A 19,866-nucleotide genomic window follows, 5' to 3' on the forward strand; every position below is an offset into this window, starting at 1 on the left:
GGGAGAGGGGGGGGGTATGAGACGCTTTAGCCCTTGCTCGAATTCATGTCGTTCACCTTTTCTTTATATGCATTTAAAAAGTGATCACCCAGATACCAGATATCTCTCTCCAAATGGTCCAGATACGTGAAAGGACCATGGCGCATTAAGAAATATTTCCAATCACACATATTTCTTTATGTTTGTTTGTTTTTTAAAGAAATATTCCCTTACAGAGAATTGAATTCTGTACCTTTGGCTTGGAAAGCCGTTTCTAAAAAAGTGCCACGCGACACATACAGTCAATAAAATTTGAGGTTTTTTATGCATCAATTAAACTTCCTACTGAACGATAAATCTACATGTGTGTAATTCAGTTTTTTTTTCAAATATTTCTTAAATGAGGTGAATCAAGTTGGTTATCACAACGACATGGGAAGTGAGTTCCAAACCTTTAATGTATATAGGCTACACTGAAAAAGCCGTCAAAGTGAGTCTAATGAGAGAGAAGCGTGGCACAACTAAAGTCATTGAATCCATGGAGCGCTGGGCTTTCTGATGGACAGATCGAGTGATCCATTGACTAAGGGACAAGAACATTTATTTGTTGTAGATGCAGTGATGATAAAGTGTATCCACCTTGTACTGGGTTCTGGTATCTACGGGGAGCCAATGGAGCTTCTGAGATTGAATGCTAACTTTGCAAAGCTTATCATTATATATCAGGAGAGAGGGTTAGGCTAGTATATATCAGGAGAGAGAACAAACTTTTAGCTGGTTGGATCAAATTTTTAAACTTGTCTCGCTTTCAAAATCTTCTTTAATAAAGTACAAAAGAAATAAACTAAAAAGAAAAGCTAGATGTTTGACATCGAAAAATTGACTGATCGTTGTCTAGATGTCTGCTAAGGATTATTTATGTTTTTTGTTGTTGTTGTTGTTGTTTCTTGCAAATAATGCTTCAAAATGTTGACCTTTATATGAATACAAACTTTCTATAGGTTTTAAAACATTATTATTAGTAAAAGGAAAGAGTAGGCCTACGTTTTATACCGCGACTACATCTAGCGTTTAAAAATCTAAATCTAGTCAAACTTACACAACATTAAAATAGATGACATATTTTTTAACAGTTATCTACCTTTGAAGTGATGACCTTTCCGTTTTGTATTTTCGTAAAACATTGACAGAGAGAACTTTATATTATGGGTGTTTTAATAAGAAATTTTGCATTTTATTTCAGTATAAATCTTTTCTTTACAGTGAATAGTCCAAATTGCATAAAATACTAAATTGTTTTTTATACTCATCATTATAAAAATTTAAAAACAAGAAAATATAATTTTGTTTATTTCAATAAAATTTTAAATTTTTGAATGTATTACATTTTTGTTTTAAATCAAAATTACTTTTAATAGTTTTTTTTTTTAATATAAACAGAAAACTTGGAAGCCACTTTAATACACGGATATCATAGGTTTAAAAAAAAAAGACTCTGCCATATATTTGCAATGGGAATAAGATGTCATAACGTTCAAATAGATTAGGCTACGTCGCAGTTGTCTGTTTCCATCGCTCCTTAATTCTGTCTACTTCTTCTTCTTCGTTGTGATATGGCCATAGAGTTTTAGTATGCATTTTATGAAAGTATTTATTAGATCATCATTGGGTCCAATCGCTGTACTAATCATGTCTCTATATATATAATATCTTATTTTGTGATACTTAATATCTTTCTGTAGCATCTCAATTCAATTGCTAAGATTCTCCTCTCTAGTTCTGCCACATTCCTTGTTAAGACAAATTTGTAGGCCTACAAATTCTCCTTCTTCCCTAGTGCTATTAGAGCTGGAATGGGTTGCCTGAGTCAGACTTGACAGAATTTAAGTAATTGATTGACATGGATGACTAGATTGATCTAGGGACACGTGTAGGGCGTCATCATCATCTTTTTTTTTTTTTTTTTTTTTGAAATAACGTCTGTAAGGTAAGATAAGAAGTCAGATGTAAACACTGCATTTAAAATGGCAAACATTTTTGTTTTTTATCTTTTTTAGATAGGCCCAAATGAATTGAAACAAGTTGGTTAGGGTTAGCGAAATGGGAAAAGAGTTCCAAACATTTGATTTATATACACTGAAAAAGCCAGAAAATCGTATCTTGTGTGAGAGAAAATTGGATCATCATGGAGTCGTGGAGCGCAAAACAAAAAGGCTTCCTGATAAAAATAGTCCCATTTTTAGTTTAGCTTAGTTGTCTACATTTATTCATTTATTAAATAACATATTTTAAAATAAAAAAGTTTCTGTAAAAAATAATTCCGTACAGAGAAACGAACTCTGTTCCTTTGGTTTTGAACGCAAGTGTTCGTAAAAATATTAACTGTAGAAAATAGAATATATCTAGATCTAGATGTAATTGTTGTTTTGGTTTCTTGATGTAAATTTGTTTAGGTCTGTGATCTAAAATAATAGGCAGAAATATATAGGTCTGTGTTTAATAATTAATGTAATAAAAATATGGGAACGGAACAAGTTTTCTTTCTCGTTTGTGGTATGTTTCCGACGCCGATTCGAAGTGTTAAAATAAAAATTAAATCTGTCTAGTAGAGATAATCTATAGATCTATACTCTATGTAGATCTAGATATACATAATATAGATATATCAATTCTATCTAGAAATAGATTCCAGAACAAAAAAGTAATCCAGTGTGAGTGTCGCAGTGATGCAGCAGGTGAGGAACAGGTCTCTCACTGAGTCACTGAGTCACTCTGACTGTGACTGTGGTCTGTCACTGAAGCCGTGAAAAGGGTGGGGGACACATTTTAGTAAAGAAATTTGTATGTATTTAACTATTTATTAGCTATTTTAATATGTATATAATAATATACAAATTCTTTATATTTCAACCAATTTTTAGATTATTTTGCCCCCCCCCCCAGTCTTGTACTTGTATGTTCATAATGTTGGCCGATTTGGTGGGGTATGCACCGTATGGAGGTGGAAATAGGCTTTAATCACGGCTAATGGACCTAATCATATGGCATCTTTTTTTAACCGATCTTATAAGTTATATTTATATATTATGATTATGTTGTTCCCCTGCTAGTTGATTGGGGGGGGGGGGGAGGGGCGAATACATCTACTGTCCTTCCCATCTAAACCCTTTGAGGTTGAATTACTATATCATTTTTATATTATGTCGCTACCCTTCTGGTATCTTGGCCAATTCTGTGAGGTGGGGGGGGGGGGTGATTGCTTATACTGCCCTCCCCACTCTAGCCCTCTGAATAGGAGGGGCCGTCCTATTTTTATGAAGAAATCATAGTTTGTGAACAAAATTAGTTGAACATCTATATAATATAAGCTAGGTATTGATATTTGAACCCTTTTCTATATTATGTCGCAAACATACACTAATCTCAAATTTTATCATTAGTAAATTTAAATGAAAAAGGGTTGTACCAGGTGAGAGGGGCAATACATGCAATTGCCCTCCGTCATCGGACAAAGCAATACTTTTTACTTTTTCTATTTTAGTTAAGAAATTACAAAATAAAAAAAAAACTGTCACTTATATAATTAATATATATGCTATAAATTAAATTCTTATATCAAGTCGCCTCACCCCTATTCTTTAAGGCCAAATGCAATCATTAGCAGAAATTAGAAAAAAGGAGCGAGGATTAATCATTTTCACTTTACTGCCCCTCCCCTTTCCAGGTGAAAACATGATGTTTTAAAACAGAATAATTTTAATAGGCAAATATGGCAATGTAGTTTATGTAATTGCACATGATTTACATAATTATTTTAAGAAATATTTTATTTTGGAAAATTTAGAATTCATACGAAATTTTTAGTATAAGAGTAATAATTGTGATGAGTTCTGAACCCAAATTTGTAATTTTTCTTGTCACCTTTTTCCAATTTTTACTCATACTGATATTTTCTATTGTATAAATAAATTTGGGACTATAACTCACTATATATGCTTGAATCCTAAAAATGCAAAAAAAAATATGGCCCACTTAATTTCTCCTCCCACTTCTGAAATTTTTTGTTTCTAATTTAGAGCTGTGAATTATAGTTCTGTAACAAAAGAATTCTACAAACATGCCTATTGAACAAAATGTATCACTTACAAATGAGCTTTTTTAAAAATAAAAAATTTTTTGGCGGCAATCCCTAATGCCTTAATCTAAATATGTGGGGTATGTTATCTTTTCAAGGAACAAATCGGTTGTATTTAATAAGGGCCTGTAAATTCATATTAGAATATTTTTCAAGTAAAACATTATTCAAAAGGTTTTTTTTAAATAGGATGAAGAATGAGCTGTAGACATCAGGAGAATGCTTTACTGCAGTGAAGAATGCAAGAAAATGCTTTTGGCGTCTGGGCTTCACCCCAAACCCCACTGCAGAAGCTTACGGCGTTCCCCCAGACCCCCTAGCTATTAAGAGAAAGGCCTCAACTTGGCTTTTTTTTTTTTTCTCCAAAGGTTGAGAAACACTTTTTTTTTAATTCTCATATATATCATATATACATGTGTATTCTGTAAGCGCATTTATGCATAGGGTTAGGGTTTACTGGGTGTTAGGGTTGGGGTTTGGAAAAAAGTCGCCTTCCTACACACACACACACACACTCCAAAGTTCTGGATCCGCTAGTGGTTACTACTGTACTGTCAGTGAGTGTCACTCAAGTCAGTCACTGTCATTCTTATGATATGATGATTCTGTTTTAAATAAAATGTATCTTTCACTTTATGCCTATGGGCATGGGCTATGCCTATGGACATCAATATCAAGTACTTTAAGTAGATCTTGATCTAGCCTAGGTCTAGATTACTCTAGATCTATGATCAACTAGACATGTCTAAGACTAAGTCTAAGCCAGTCTTGAGTCTAAGCAGCTCTTCATTTAGGGGAAGCTTAGCTTTTACATTCTCCACTTCAGCATTAAAAATGTTTTAACACCATCAATGCATCATAGAAAAGGTTTAATTTTTCACCTCTGAGTGAGTACAAAGATTTTACAAGTTTGTGTAGTTTGCAGCAAGTGAATTTTCGGTTCCTCATTTTGAAAATCTGTGTTAAAATCATCTGATTCATCAAATGGTTGCAGTGCATCAATTTTAAAAAGGCAAATTAATTTATTAGTAAGAGAAGAAATGTTTTATTCTTAGTTTTGAAGCCCGTTCATTTAATGCAGAGGTAGTGGCAAATTTTTCATTTTTGAAAAAAAGCTCTTGAGAAGAGGCTCCCAACTCTGGCATTTTTGTATGCTTACAGCTTGTGCACTTGTTTCAATATTTTATTCTGTTTTACTTCATGCAAAATTTGCTTGAAATTTTGACTTAAGCCAAAGAAATATTTTCATATTTCCAATATGATTCCAGCATATTTATGAATTTATAACTTTTTTTTTTTCAGAACTATTGTGAGAGTATAAAGTTAACTATGAACTGTATTTAAAGTGACCAATGGCGGCTGTTCAAGATATTCACATCTGTGGAGGCTGTAGGTTGGAGTTTTCTGACATTTTAAAATTCATTGCCCACAAAGGGCAATGTCCTTCATCAAGTAGAACACCACGATTCAATGCCCAAAACTTGTTGAAGGGAACATCTCAGCATTTTTTAACACAGTTTTTGCAACAACATTCTACTCCAGTCGAAGTTTCTCAGGAATGTGAAGTGGGTAACAAACTTCAGCAGCAAACAGAGTGTGCAACTCCACAGTTCAATTACAACTCAACAATATCAGATGGTTTATTGTCCACCATGGTGGGCCCCGTGTTGCCACATTTATCAGTTCCATTCAGTTCGGTTGACCACAACCTCGTGAGCAACTCAAACCACAAAAACTTGATCACCTGGCAGGTGAAAGAAAGGACGAAAGAGGATATTCTCACCTTGCATTCTTCTGTAACAAGAAGTGAAAATCTCCAAGAATGTTCCGGAGAGAATAATGCCAGAATGAGTCCTAGACGAAGCGCTGAGAGTATTTCTTTTGAGGACATTGCCGTATATGTTGTAAGTCCCAAATCATTTAATGCCTCTGGCAAGGAGCGTTGCGATTTGGACTTTAAGAGCAATGCCCAAGAGAAAATAGGTAGTGGTATAACATTTACCATAGATCCTACTTTAGACCAAGCCACCAGTTTTAACTCCTTAGTCAGCTCAGATCAGAATTGTACAATGAGTCAGGTTATGGTTAAATCAGTGAATCACCCTTATGTAAACCAAACAGTCCAACAGGAAATATCTTGCGCTACTGACCCTATGGGTCTAACAGCCTTACCTATGTCTGCAATCAATTCAAAGTATTTTTTGGAGACAGACTTAACTACAGTCTCTGAGAGCTCTACACCTTGCCCAGAGGATTTAGAAGTAGGTCAGATCTCAGCAGCCATGCTTGTTGGTGGAAGCAGGCATGGCTCTCAGCGGGTAATATCTGATTCTAGCCAAATAAAAAATGTTTCAACAGATTCATCTTATATAGTAAGTGGTTCTGGTGGATCAGGCGATTCTGTGACCGTTATCAAGACTTCTCCGGGACTCGGCTTAACTGCACAAGAATACATTCGGGATAAAACAGCAAGTGCACCAATAATTAAAGATGTTTGTAAAACACGAAGGATATCCCTAGAGAAGAGGGAACGACTCCAAGGTGTCTCCGATGACCTCATGTCATGCTCTCCATACCTGAACACTGAAACGAGCAAAGCTAATAGTCACAACAAAATCATTTTTAACCAGGTAATTTGTTTCATTAAAAAGAAAAATGGTTGTGTTAACATTTTAAAGTTACATTTTTATCTTTGTACGCATATATTTGTAATGTAAGTAAAGCCGTTGGTTGTTATGCTGGTTTCATGACACCCTTTTAAACCAGCGACCATAGAAACAGATGACCTTTACATCATCTGCCCTTTAGATCTGAAAGGGGGTATTTTTTCTTTTACTTACCATGTATTTGTTTAAGCCCTACAATAATGTTTACGTCACCGTTAGACAAAAGCTAGTTAAATATTTTGTAGAAGTATATTTATGAATAGCATTTCCTAATAACTTAACTAGCTTGAACTAATACTCTGTTGATTTTTTTTTTTGCTTCTAGAATAGACCCAGGTTACAATATACTACTTCCTCTTAGAAGTCAATATCCAACTGTAAAAAGTATTCTGACAATTAGAATTGTTTAGAATTTTAAAGGCCAAAGCTAAATTGTGTTATCTATAAAAAAAAAAAATCACTTAAAGTGTTCTCTATAATTATAGAATCAATAGAAATATCTTCAGTCATTTTCTTCTGTATTCATGTCTCCATCTGATTCTCTGTTTCAATACTTTACTTTTAACTGTAATTATTTTTCATTGTTCAGGTAACATCAGATAAGACATCTACAAAGATAGAATTGAAGCAAACATCTTCCACACCAGTTAGCTGTGTGCCACAAATGACCAGTTATAAGGCTGTTTTCACCAGTCCATCATGTGCTGGCCACAGGTTGAACCCAGATATCTCTGGCCACATTCATCTGGCTAACAATGTTAAGCCTCTTGAAGCATCGGAGAGTGAGCCTAAAAAGTTGTCATCATCAGTAGTGTACACCAATATTTCTGCCAGCACTGGGCTGACCATCAGAGATGGGATTATGAAACCACATGGTGGAGTCTGCAAATCAGATTTAAAGAAAGTGGACAGAAAAATTACATTTGACATTAAAGATGAGCCTGCTGTCAGTAATATAAGCACTGATGGCCAGCAAGAGGAAAAGAAATCTGGACTAGAAAACTGCACATCGTACAGACTAGCCTCAACATCAGCTATTGGTGATGAGTTAGTCACATTCCATAGCAATGTTGCAGCTCCTGGCAATAACATTTCTGTTGGCAATCAAAGGGAGTATGATATGCCTGAACTTCATTTGGTCACAGACAGCAAACTGTTGGAAACATTTCATGAAACCAACTCCAAAATGTTTAAAAACTCTTGCAGTGATGATCCTAGTGTCATGTTTAGTCAAGAATTAATTGATTTACTGCCTGCTAGTTCGTTGCCTGCTGGGGATGATAGTCCAGTGGTTATGCTTTGTAGATCTGATGACGGCAGCTACATCTTGGTGCCAAAAGAAAACTTTAGCAGCTCTGCAGAGATGGTCAGCTTTCAGACATTCCCTGCTAACAACCTTTCGGATTCTACAGTTGCTCTGGGGCAACATGGCTTCCAACAGCAGGGTATGAATGATGTCTACATCAATGTTATTCCCAGTGGAAGCTCTGATTGTTCAGTCCCTCAGATGCTGGTCAAGAACTTGTGCTTTTCTGACACTGATCAGTCACAGTGGATCGCCATCTCTACTGGGAATTCGGAAGGTAGTTCCAGATCATATAGCATCAACCCGGATACTCAAATACCCATCAACATGGACACCCCAACACTTAAGCAGGCAACAGTAAAACAAGATGTTGCACACATCTCTACAGTTGAGAAAGAGAAATGTATAAGGAAGCCAAAGAAGCCCAAAAGTAACCAACAACAACCCATACCTAATTCAGCATTCATCAAAAAGAATATTGCTGCTAAGAAAGCAAAAACTACTCTAGAAGGTACGCCATTAAAAACACTAAAATTGCTGTAGCAAGACTTGTCAGTATATTTTTGTCTGGTTATGTAGTATGTGCTGTGGATTGTTTTTTCGATGGTCCTGGGTTCAAATCGTGTCTGCCATCTTGTGGGAGGTTTGGGCCAGAATGTAATACATCTAAAACACAAAATAAACAAAAATGTCTACACAGAGATTAGAGTTAGGAACATTTGTATTTCAAAATCTAATTCATCTAGATACAAGTATTTAATTAAGTAGAATATTTTTAAGTAGGGTAGTTATAGTAAGGTGTTTGATTCCTAAGATTAAGGAGGAGTGCAGTATTTCATGCGACCATGCCAGCCAATTTTGCCACATCAGATGCAGATAAAGCCATTGTCCATCTGGAGTCTAAGTTTTCTTTTCATCCACTGTGCCTGTCTTTGTGAGAGCTTTTCTTAGGATTTCAAATGTGATACCCATAATCCTTGTGAGAGCTCTCCAACTGTCTCTTTCAGCAGCTATTTTTCTTCACACCAGTAAGGGTAAAATAGTGCCTGCGTTTATCTTTTATTGTAGTGCTTATTAGGGGCACCTTTGTTACCTCATCCTCATTTAAGTTCATATAAAAAGATTGTGTTTGGCATGCTGTCATTCCCCATCTATAGGGAAAGGGCATCCGTCAAATAGGGCTTCTACACTTTTCACACTGGCCTCCAATAGAACATCATTATTGATAAAGTAGTTTATGCAATTATGGGGCAAAGGCAGCTTTTGAGCAAAGCATTAGCATTCCTCGTTACGATAGTACTATTCATATTGTTAATTTGTATTTCACTATCCACTTATGATTAAACTTCAATAACTTTTTATTTGTTATCAGAAAATGATATATTTGGTATCAAATTATAGGAGAATGCATGTTCTTTTTTTACACAACACGTTTATAAGACCAAAAATCCATTTAGTTTAATGGGTTTAAATCTACATTGACATCATTAATTAGGAGAGATAGAGTTAATAAAGTCTCTATGTTTGTTATCATTACATTGACTAGTTATAAAACCTGAAAACAAGGGATTCAATTTGCTTTCATTGAGGACATCAGAAGAATGCTGTGTGGGACCATCTGAATACCTGAAAAAGATACTACTAATAATAGACACAGTTCTTAATAATATTGACTGTTGGAAGAGGTTTTCAAGCTATCTCTAAACATTCTAATTTAGAATGTTGAACACTTGTTCTATAAAAATACATTTTTATAATTGTCTCTTTGCATTTCCATAGATCAAGAAGACATTGGCAATGATGGACCTGACAGTAGAAAAAGTAAATCATTTATATGCAAGTTTGATAATTGCAGGTATTATTTCTTTTTTGAATTTTAAGTCATTGAACAGGTGGTTAGGTGCTGAAAAAGTTAAAATTAAAAATATCTTATATATAACTGATAAAATGTGCAATGTAACGTTTTGTTTATGTCCAGTTGTTCCACTCTGATTATAAACCTAGATTGATGCCAAAAATGAAACACCAACTATAAACCAAATCCACAATTCTAGTGAATCAAACCAACTCAACAAAGATGTTTGGTACAATGAAGCCATTAAAAATGGGTCAACTGGCCTTCTCCTTGTGTAAACACTGGGTGTAAGTGTTCAAGAATGTTTGATGCAATGAAGCCATTTATTGTGGGGAATTCTCCTTGTGTAAAAAAAGAAAACTAGAAAAATCCATTGCCAGCTGCTGAACACAAAGGAAATCATTAAAACAGCCACCACATATTAAATCACAAGCAATAGACATTTTTAATTCTTTTTTTTTTTTTTTAATTAAATTTTAAGATAAAAAAATAATAATTCCAGTTCATTATTTCTGTGGTGCCTGCTTATTGGTCACATTATGACTCATATGTATATATATGTTTCAAACATTTTTATGTACCTACCACCTACAGGTGCAAATGGCAGCTTTCTGTCTAGAGGACTACTGGTTGCCTACATGTCTTTACAAGTTAGGATTTCATTTGATCAGAGATGGGTTTAATGAGTGCTTAACATTTACTAGATATTCTGTCCTCATCGGTGTCCATTGCACTGTGGACTAGAGCACATTATGTTGTGAATGTTATATTTGAAAAGGGTGTTCACGTTGTTTAAAGTCTTCATGGTAGATAGACTACTTGAATGTATTTGTATTGGTTTCTTTATAGATACACTACAACTATCTTTAAAGACTTCCAGCGACACTATAGAAGGCATACTGGAGAACGGCCATTCCAGTGTAAAGAATGTGGGAAAAAATTCAGCCGGTCAGACAAACTTAACATACATATGCGCTGGCATAGCGGTGTCAAGCTTTTCAAATGTAACATATGTAGGTATTTCTTTTATATGCAGCTCTTTCTCAGATCAGTACATAATCAGTTTAATGCATTGATCATAGAGACAATATCAAATCAAATTTTCAACTAACAACAAATTAAATATTTTATTTACATAAACTTTTGATTTAAAAGGACAACAGCGAACATTTTTCACATTCTATATTATCAATGACCTACTTGCTACATGACTTTTTAAAATATTAAGGTGACATTGCTGTTATCAATGACCTACTTACGACATGACTTTTTAAAATGTTATGGTGACATTGTTATTATCAATGACCTACTTATTTAGGTTACATTTGATGACTTAATTATCAAAGACCTTTTAAAAAATGTAGGCTACAGTGTTATCTGAATATCAATGGCCTACTTATTTTGTTAACATTATCATCAATAACCTATTTAAATATTTTGGTGACTATGTTACTAGGTGACTATGCCTGCATTGAAGGAGGAAGCTTGAAGAAACACATGCGAATACATAACGATGAAAGACCATTCAAGTGAGTTGTTTCATGTCTTATTGAGAAAAAAAAGGGACTTTAAATTATATTTGATACTTCTTCATACAAAATGGGATAATAAGTTTTGAACCATAGCTGTCAAATTGCTGACAGTGAATTATATTTGTCATCTGTTGTGTCAACCGCAGTGGTTTCCTTGGAGGACAAGAATCTAGTATAATGGTGTAACATTTTGAAATCAGCCAGAAGAATGTTGAAATGTCCCCATACTTTTGGCAATCTCTGACCCATGTGATCCACAAGAAAAATCCTTGTTCTCCTTTACTCATCTTTGATTAGTTTACTTTTTTTTTTTCCCTTGCTATTATATGGATATTCGTTTTTGATATAAGTTAAACAATAATGTACACAATGTGCAGAAGAGTTCCGTTGAGAAAACAGCTGATTAAATTTAAAGGATTCTGCTGAAAGTAAATCTAATTGTCTTGTACTATTTAGAAGAAAAAAGGGACTTTTTAGAATTCTATGATTAGAACTTCCTTCACAGGTGTCAGATCTGCTCCTATGCCAGTCGTAATTCCAGTCAACTTATAGTTCACCTCCGCACTCACACTGGAGACACACCATTCCATTGCTTACAGTGTAGTGCAAAGTTTAAGATCAACTCTGACCTGAAGCGGCACATCCGGACACACACGGGGGAGAAACCCTTCCAGTGTGACTTGTGTGAATACAAGTCTACAAACAAAGGTAAATGTCAATTAAGGGCAATTAAACCTTGATAGCATTTTTTTTTTTTATTGTTATTTTTCTCAGTTAAAAAAACTGACATACTTAATGAGATAATTTTTTATTAAGTAATGATTGCAAATTTGTTTACAAAATTGATTCAAGAAAACAAAGAACTTGTTATCTTTTTGTTACCACCTGTGTCTTATACCTATTAAAAGAGAGTTTTTCATCAATAGTCTACTTTGGATTTCTCATAATTTCTTATTTAATTTTTTTTTATGTTTTCAGGTAATCTAAAAACACACATCAGAATCAATCACTCTAAAGAGAATGAAATTTCTTGTCCCTCCTGTGACTTTGTTACCTCCTCAAAGAAACGGCTCAGAGAGCACATCAAAATTCACAATTCAAAACAGCTCGTCTCATGTGATCAGTGCGACTACTCTTGCACAAGCCTCAACGCCCTGCGCAACCACGCCAGCATCCACAACACTGTCAAGCAGTTCAGGTGCCACTACTGCCCCTTTATGTCCAAGCAAAGTGGCAACCTGAAGAAACACATCCAGAACTTACACCTGGACAAGGTCCGCAGCTCAAAGCGTGTAAAAAATGGGCTCTCCTCGTTGTCAGGCATCGTGACAGGGACTAAAAGAAATGCTGTTTTAAAAAATGTGGGGAAGTCAGAGAATAGTAAAACTAGAACTGTGTCCTCCATGTACAGAAAGTCTTACGTCTGTTCCAAGTGTGGCTCTTGCTTTGTTCGTGAAGACTCACTTCGATGTCACATGAAGCAACATACCACTGAACAGACGGAGGTAAGCCAGGTATTACAATGAAATTTTCCTTTTGGCATTATCCTAACAAGTGAAACTTTACTGATATTATAACAAGTGTAAATTTAAACAATATAGTTCTTTTATCATTACAAACAAATAGATATTGTATTACTTTAAAAATGACTGTAATATGTCTCTATGACATTGTAACAAATGAAATCTGACAAGTAAATATATTATTATGTTCTCTCCTAATCAGGCGTTCTGTAAACACTGCTAAACACACAACAGATCTAACACAAGAACTTGACAACAAGAGTTTCCAGTAACAATGTGGCGGTTTAATGACAAATACATAAAACACTTTTGCCTACACTAACTTCAAATGCTTTAACACAATAGAACTGCCTACTAAACACTACAAGTCTCTCTCTGTCTACTTCTAGACTCGTACAGCTACATTTTCAAGGACTCACTTTGTACCACACCGTCCTTACAGCCCTCCTGTCCTGGACTGTCCTTTCTTACACAGTCCTTTGTCCATGAAGGCTTTTGATCATATGAACCTAACATGGGTCATATTTGCGTGGAATAGCAGTACTGTCCCTTATCCATCGACAGCCATGTGTCAGCTGAAACTACAGTTAAACCCTATCGCTCCGCCAATAGGGTTATAACAATATTAAAGGTGGCAGAAGATGTAAATGAACAAGATCCAGAAAGAATGTATTGTGTTCCAATTTGACTTATCTTTAATTATCACTTGTCTCATTGTCTCACCATTACTACTATTTTTATTGTTTATATTGTAACACACAAGACTCTTCCAAATGATTGAATGACAAATAGAGTACTACATATACTCAATAATTTATAGATAAATAATTTTCTATAACAAACACTTATCAGTGAACAATTTTTTAAAAAAGTAAGTTTCCCCCTTTCTGACCTTACAATCTGTGGGGTAGATGATGATAAGGTCATCTGTTTCTTTGGCCAACAGTTAACGAGCAGGGTGTCATGTGGTCAACACAACGACTAACTGCCTTTACTTTCCCCAACTCAAGTCAGGTACCCATTAGAGTTGGGTGGACTCAGGGGCGCCCTAAAAATCCCATAATTCATAATCCCAGTCTTCAGCGAGATTCGAACCCATGACCCCCAGGTTTGAAAGCCAAGCACTTAACCACTCAGCCACCTTACCCCCAGCGAACAATACAACATTCAATAACTTCTAGACTGTCGTTCTGGATCTAACTATCACAATATGTATGCTCTTTGTAACTATAATCTGATGTCTGCCAGGGTTTACTAAAAAGTTTAATTCTCTCATTAAATAGTTTTGCTGAATACATTACAGAACTGTATATATTGTTTTCATTAGCAAATAAAAGATTGAAAGTAGAAATCTGTTAACAATTAATTATCTTTGCTTTTTCTATATAGTACTCTATATTTAAGAGTGAGGGAAAATCTTTCTTTAGATATTGTGATCTATTTCTTAAGTATAAACTCAAAATATGGGAGGTCCAAAAGTTTATGTTTTCTTTTTTTTTTTTTTTTTTGGCCCACTCTTCAATATTCTTCACTTAGAATTACTGTAGATTTTTTTGGTCTTTATACACTTTGTCTTTACTGTTTAGGATTTATTCTTCAGTGTTGAGACTGGATGATTTTATTTTGAGAGATAATTTTTTTGCTTTATTTCTGAATTCATCATTTTTTATTTTTTTTTTACTGTTTTTTTTTTCAGAGTGTAATGAAAGATTTGCTGAGTGGTCTACCACAGGGAAGCAGTTTGTCCAGAGAAACAGACAGTGAGAGAGACCACAATATTTATGGTTGTCAAGGCATTCAGCATATAGTGGCTGCGGCATCCAAACTAAATGAAGAAAACTGCAATTCTGAACTTACACCAAATAAAGTCAATAATGACATAACAGAACTAAAGAGTGTCAATCCTTCAGTGTTTCAGAAAAACAAATCTATTTCACAAAGCCTGAAAGAATCTAATCCTATTCAAATACATGATAGTCTTCAAATGTCAGAGGTTGCCACTAAAAAATCTTTACCCTGGGAGCACAGGTCTTATACACTGAGTGCCAACAACATTGTAAAGAGGCAACATCCTGATAAGATATATTCTAGTTCTGCAGGCATCTGCATCAACACTAAAAGCTCTATTCAACACAGTCTAGTCACTCCAATACACTCCAGCAAAAGGATAAAAACAGGACTCTCAACTTCAGCTGCTTCCACGGATAAGTCCTTGTGTGCTGTTGATAATAATACAGCTAAGAACAGTACAACGATAGATTCACCATTTCCCACATCTAATCAAATGATTACTATATCTGGCAACACTGGCCTGGAAACATTTGTTTTAACTCAAAAAGTAATTGTATTTTTTAATAATTTAAGTTGTACAGCAAATTGAAACCAGTTGTCTCTTTAAACAATTTAGATATTTTCATTGCATGTTGTGAATTTATTTTTTTTAGATTAATGATAATAATGTAGTAGTTTCCCTTTATAGAGCAAATGAATTGATATTCCAATGTATTCCTTTTAGGGTGAGATGGGGTCAAACATAGAGCCAACTTACAGCATTCAGCTACTACCCCAGTCATCTTTACAAACAAGTTCTACTGACATGTCTGTATTTGCTCAGGTGAGACCAGTCGTTAGGTTTTATAGTTAGTGCTTGCAAATTACTGTGGGACAGCATCTTGCTATTGCTAAATAAAAGCTTCATAAGATGCTCTGTTGAGCCTACTTAAAAGTTAAATTTTATAAGATTTAGGAAGTTTTTGTTGTGGATCTTGTACCTCAGTGAGTGATTGTTAAGGGTCAAGATTTCTCACTATTATGACCCTTGACCAGAGTGCCCCTTAGTATAAATATTCAGTGAATCATAATTATTCTGACATTATAAATATTCAGCTAATCATAAATATTCTGCACATAATAAATATTCTGTGAAAAATAAATATGAATCTATGAATCATAAATTTAAATATTCTGTGAGTCATAAGTATTCTGCACATCATAAATATTAAGTGAAATAGAAATATTCTTTGAATCATAAAAAAGTCAACAGTATATGTCCCTAATCACAGTAAGAATACACAGCTTATTTAAATCCATAACACAAATATCATTTTTAGATGATTCTATTTGAGCCTTGATCTGTCTATTCCAGGAACTCGTTGGTCAGTTGACAAGTGACTTTCAAGCAGCACAGTATCAGGCCGGTGCTACAAAGATCCAGATAGTTCTTCCACCTGGTACCACAATGTTTGAGTCTTCACAGGTATACATCACACATTTGCTATCTCATTTCTTTTTGTAGCATGCAAAAATACAGGCTTGTAAAGTACCCCTTACAGACCTTGCTATCTAAAGGGCAGATGATGTAAAGGTCATCTGTTTCTGTGGCCAACAGTTAACGAGGGTGCCATATGGCCAGCAAAATGACCACCCCTTTACTTTCCCCAACTAATGTCAGGTACTCATCAGAGTGGACTCAGGGTCTCTTAAGAACTCCGAAGTTGAAAATCCCAGTCTTCATCAAGTTTTCAACCTGAGATCCATCAGTTCGAAAAGCCAGGCACTTTACCACTCAGCCACTGCGCCCCAATAGGCTTATATTATAAATCACAGACATTCCTTAAAAACAGAAGATATTATGTCCTATGTGTATCCATGTTTCAGTCTAGTCATGCATGTTAGAGATTTTAACTCTGCTAGATAATGGTTTTTTTTTGTGGCTGATTCAGGCATGATGTAACTAGGAAAGAAAGGAATGATTAAAGCCTTTCAAGACCCCTCATGCACAGAGTTTGATCTATTAATTAGTTTTGATTTAAAAATAAAAAATCACACCTTTCAATGAAATTTAATATCTTGTGAAGCATCTTTATTTCATAGTGACTTGTCCAACAAAGACTTATGTCATTAGTTTAAACAAAAGGTTTCAATAAGTAGGTTCTGGCTGTTAGTATATTTAAGTTGAACTTAATTCTTTTTACCGCTCATGCCATTTTTCTGATTTATTACTAATATGTAGGCAGCCAGACTTGAGAGTTGCAGGCACCACTAATGACACCAGACTTCTAGTCTTTACTAATATCAGTACAGTGGGTCTTTGAGGGGACATCAGAACACGGGATAACTTTCTTCCTACGCATTGAAGATGAGAGATTACCTATTTCCTAGGGTAACATCATATTTAGTAAAGCTTTAAGAATATATTCTTGTTCAATTTTGGTGTTGCAGTATTGTACTTTCTCACACAAATTTAAAAAAATAAAAAATTACTTTTACTTACAATTTCAGAATGCAATGGGTTAGAGATTTACAGATATTTCAAGTTGTACACTCAACAAAGAAGAAACTTTGACAAGCCTATTTCTGTTTTAAAGAAAACTTGTTATAGAAATGTGATAGTTGAGTAAACAATAAAATCTCACCAAAGAAATTCCATTTCAGTGTTAGACTTTTGTTTACTATTTTTACATGAGCTCGGTAGTGATGGCTTCAGGATTATTCATTTTATTATTTGTTTTCACAAGATTCACCTCAAACTTAGAGTTATATCACTACTTTCTGAATTCTGAACAGAATGGAGTGACTAATTTCTCACAAGTTCAAATTCTTTTAAGAGAAAATAATACAAGTCCATTTCAAAATGGCATTGTGGTAAGACCCCAAAAAAAGTGATTAAGCAAACACTGTGTCAAAGATATGGAAAAACTAGGAGCAAACAGGGTTAAGACTTAATTAGCAAGCGAAATAATTTTGTATGACTTCTTGCCAAGTCTAATTAGTAAGCGAAATAATTTTGTATGACTTCTTGCCAAGTCTAATTAGTAAGCGAAATAATTTTGTATGACTTCTTGCTAAGTCGTTGACTTGTAGCTCCAAACTGCTAGTAGACAACTAAATTCTGTAGGCATAATATATTTTAACTTGTAAAACTTTAAATAACTAGAATAACTTCCTTGTGAACAATACTAAATACAACTTTTATTAAAATATAGACAAAATAAACTTGATTTGAAATAAAGTAAACGTAGTGGACTTAAGTAATAATATTAATTGATAATAAGGAACAGAATCTGACTTACAGTTACACTTTTATGTAGTATCATGTTCTAGAGTCCTGTGTCCTAAGAACACTGACAACAATGGCACTTATTTTGCATCCTTCACAACCAATGGCTAACCTCTTCCCACCATCACCATAGAAACAGACACTGTACTCCTCATTAATCTTTGGACTCCAAAAAAAAAAGCCTTGGTATGTAAAGTCATGAATGATAGATCCTTCATGTGGTGGGCTTATAAGATTTCAAAACAGTCTCCAGTGCTCAGGAATCAAATCTTCTGAAAATGGAAGTTGCAGCTTCTAACTGAATTAAGGACTTGCACAAATGGGAGGCTTAAAATTTTACACCACTCTGATACTTTTTTTTTCCTCAGATTTTCACTACCTTCAAACCTATTTTGAACACTAAGTCATATAAGGGAAAGAATTGCACAATTACTTCCACCTTTCTGAGCACTACGATTTATCTCCCTCCTCTCTATATTATTTTATCACCACTAAGAAACTAATTGGTTAATTTTTTTGTGTAATTGACAATAAATAATTTTGCAAAATTTTAACTTCATCTGAGAATGGAAAGTGTGAAAATAACATGTGCAGGTGTTGCACCATACAAAATAAACCAAAGTAAACATAGATAGCTAATAAAAATATATTTCATTTGGCTGCAGAGTTCCAGCTGCAGCCTACATATTTTGCCCCATCCAGTGCAGATATATAATCCTTGTCTGGGGAGGGGGGGGGGTCGATTAAGTTTCTCTTTTTGCTGTCACCTGCAGTGGATTTTCTTTTTGTCTCAAAGCTGTATTCGGCGACATAGAAATGCTGTAAACCAGTGGTGCTCAACCTTATTAATCTGGGGCCCTTTTACATGTGCCCATGTCTCATTACTCTTCAGATACACAGAAGAAGATAGTGTTTTATTACTGAAAGATTTGCTTGGCTTTTTTATATTAACGATGTGTCACTAGAAACTTCCATGTGTGAATTAGAAACTTCTGACGACAAACTATCAATAACCCCAATCCTATTGTCTTCCTTATAAAATGTAAGTCTACATTTCAAGCAGGATTGCTAGCTATCATTCACTGTATTCACATCTTTTACATGAATTCTTGCATTTTGCTGGTCTCATTTAGGCAGCGAGAAAATTTCTTAATTTCCTGCATATATGCAGAGATGGACTGCTGATGCTAGGAATGATTAAATAAGTACCACTTCCTATTAGTATTAAATGGTTTTAAAAAATGTGTACCATAAAAATATGTGCACTCTTAGGTTACATAAAAAGAGTTTGCTTTCAAAGACCAAAAAAGTAGCTGTTTAGTATGCTGCTAAGTAGGGTGCAATCAGTTTCAAAAGCATTTTAGTCTGAGATCAAAATGTGTCTGGCAGGTGGATAAACCACAACCAACTAATGGCTCTTAACAGAGTTAGTAGCAATTTTCCATGACAAAATTTTAAGAGATTAGTTTTTTTTAAGGATGAAATGTATGATATATATATGTATGTGTGTGTGTGTGTGTCTGTCTGTCTCCCACCCATTTGTGTGATACATTGTTAAACACACAAAAATATGCATTTATCAAATCAATTATTGTTACTTAATTTTGGAAATAATAAATATCTTGCCAACATCCCACAAAGAACAGTAACAATGTCATCAGCTGTGATAAGTCCAAAGAAAAGATAATGAAAGTTATCTTATAATCAAGTAACAACTTGAATGTCATCCCAAAAAGTCAATCATTTGTTTTCAAAGATTTATTTAAGAACATTACAAATGGTCGCTATTCCATTTTCTTTAAGAAAAATTT

General features: G+C 34.5%; 1 protein-coding gene across 5 annotated transcripts; it reads left to right on the forward strand.

The window, feature by feature from the left end:
* The first annotated feature begins 2,492 nt into the window (after window positions 1-2,492).
* On the forward strand, window positions 2,493-17,424 carry LOC106077502 (uncharacterized). 5 transcript variants are annotated; one of them, XM_056035564.1, is made up of 13 exons: window positions 2,493-2,532; window positions 5,417-6,744; window positions 7,370-8,597; window positions 9,866-9,941; window positions 10,791-10,954; window positions 11,398-11,470; window positions 11,979-12,181; window positions 12,452-12,987; window positions 14,693-15,334; window positions 15,512-15,610; window positions 16,142-16,252; window positions 17,009-17,158; window positions 17,278-17,424. In XM_056035564.1, the coding sequence occupies exons 2-12, from the start codon at window positions 5,467-5,469 to the stop codon at window positions 17,039-17,041; spliced, it is 4,443 nt and encodes a 1,480-aa protein (XP_055891539.1). In that variant the 5' UTR covers window positions 2,493-2,532; window positions 5,417-5,466; the 3' UTR covers window positions 17,042-17,158; window positions 17,278-17,424. The 5 variants fall into 5 exon arrangements, with proteins under 5 accessions (XP_055891539.1, XP_055891537.1, XP_055891541.1 ...); XM_056035562.1 differs by lacking the exon at window positions 2,493-2,532 and adding an exon at window positions 2,539-2,714; XM_056035566.1 differs by lacking the exon at window positions 2,493-2,532 and adding an exon at window positions 2,539-2,714 and having other exon boundaries at window positions 12,452-12,978.
* The last annotated feature ends 2,442 nt before the right edge of the window (window positions 17,425-19,866 follow it).

This window comes from Biomphalaria glabrata, chromosome 7, assembly GCF_947242115.1.
Source record: "Biomphalaria glabrata chromosome 7, xgBioGlab47.1, whole genome shotgun sequence".
In the NCBI taxonomy this organism is placed as follows: domain Eukaryota; kingdom Metazoa; phylum Mollusca; class Gastropoda; family Planorbidae; genus Biomphalaria; species Biomphalaria glabrata.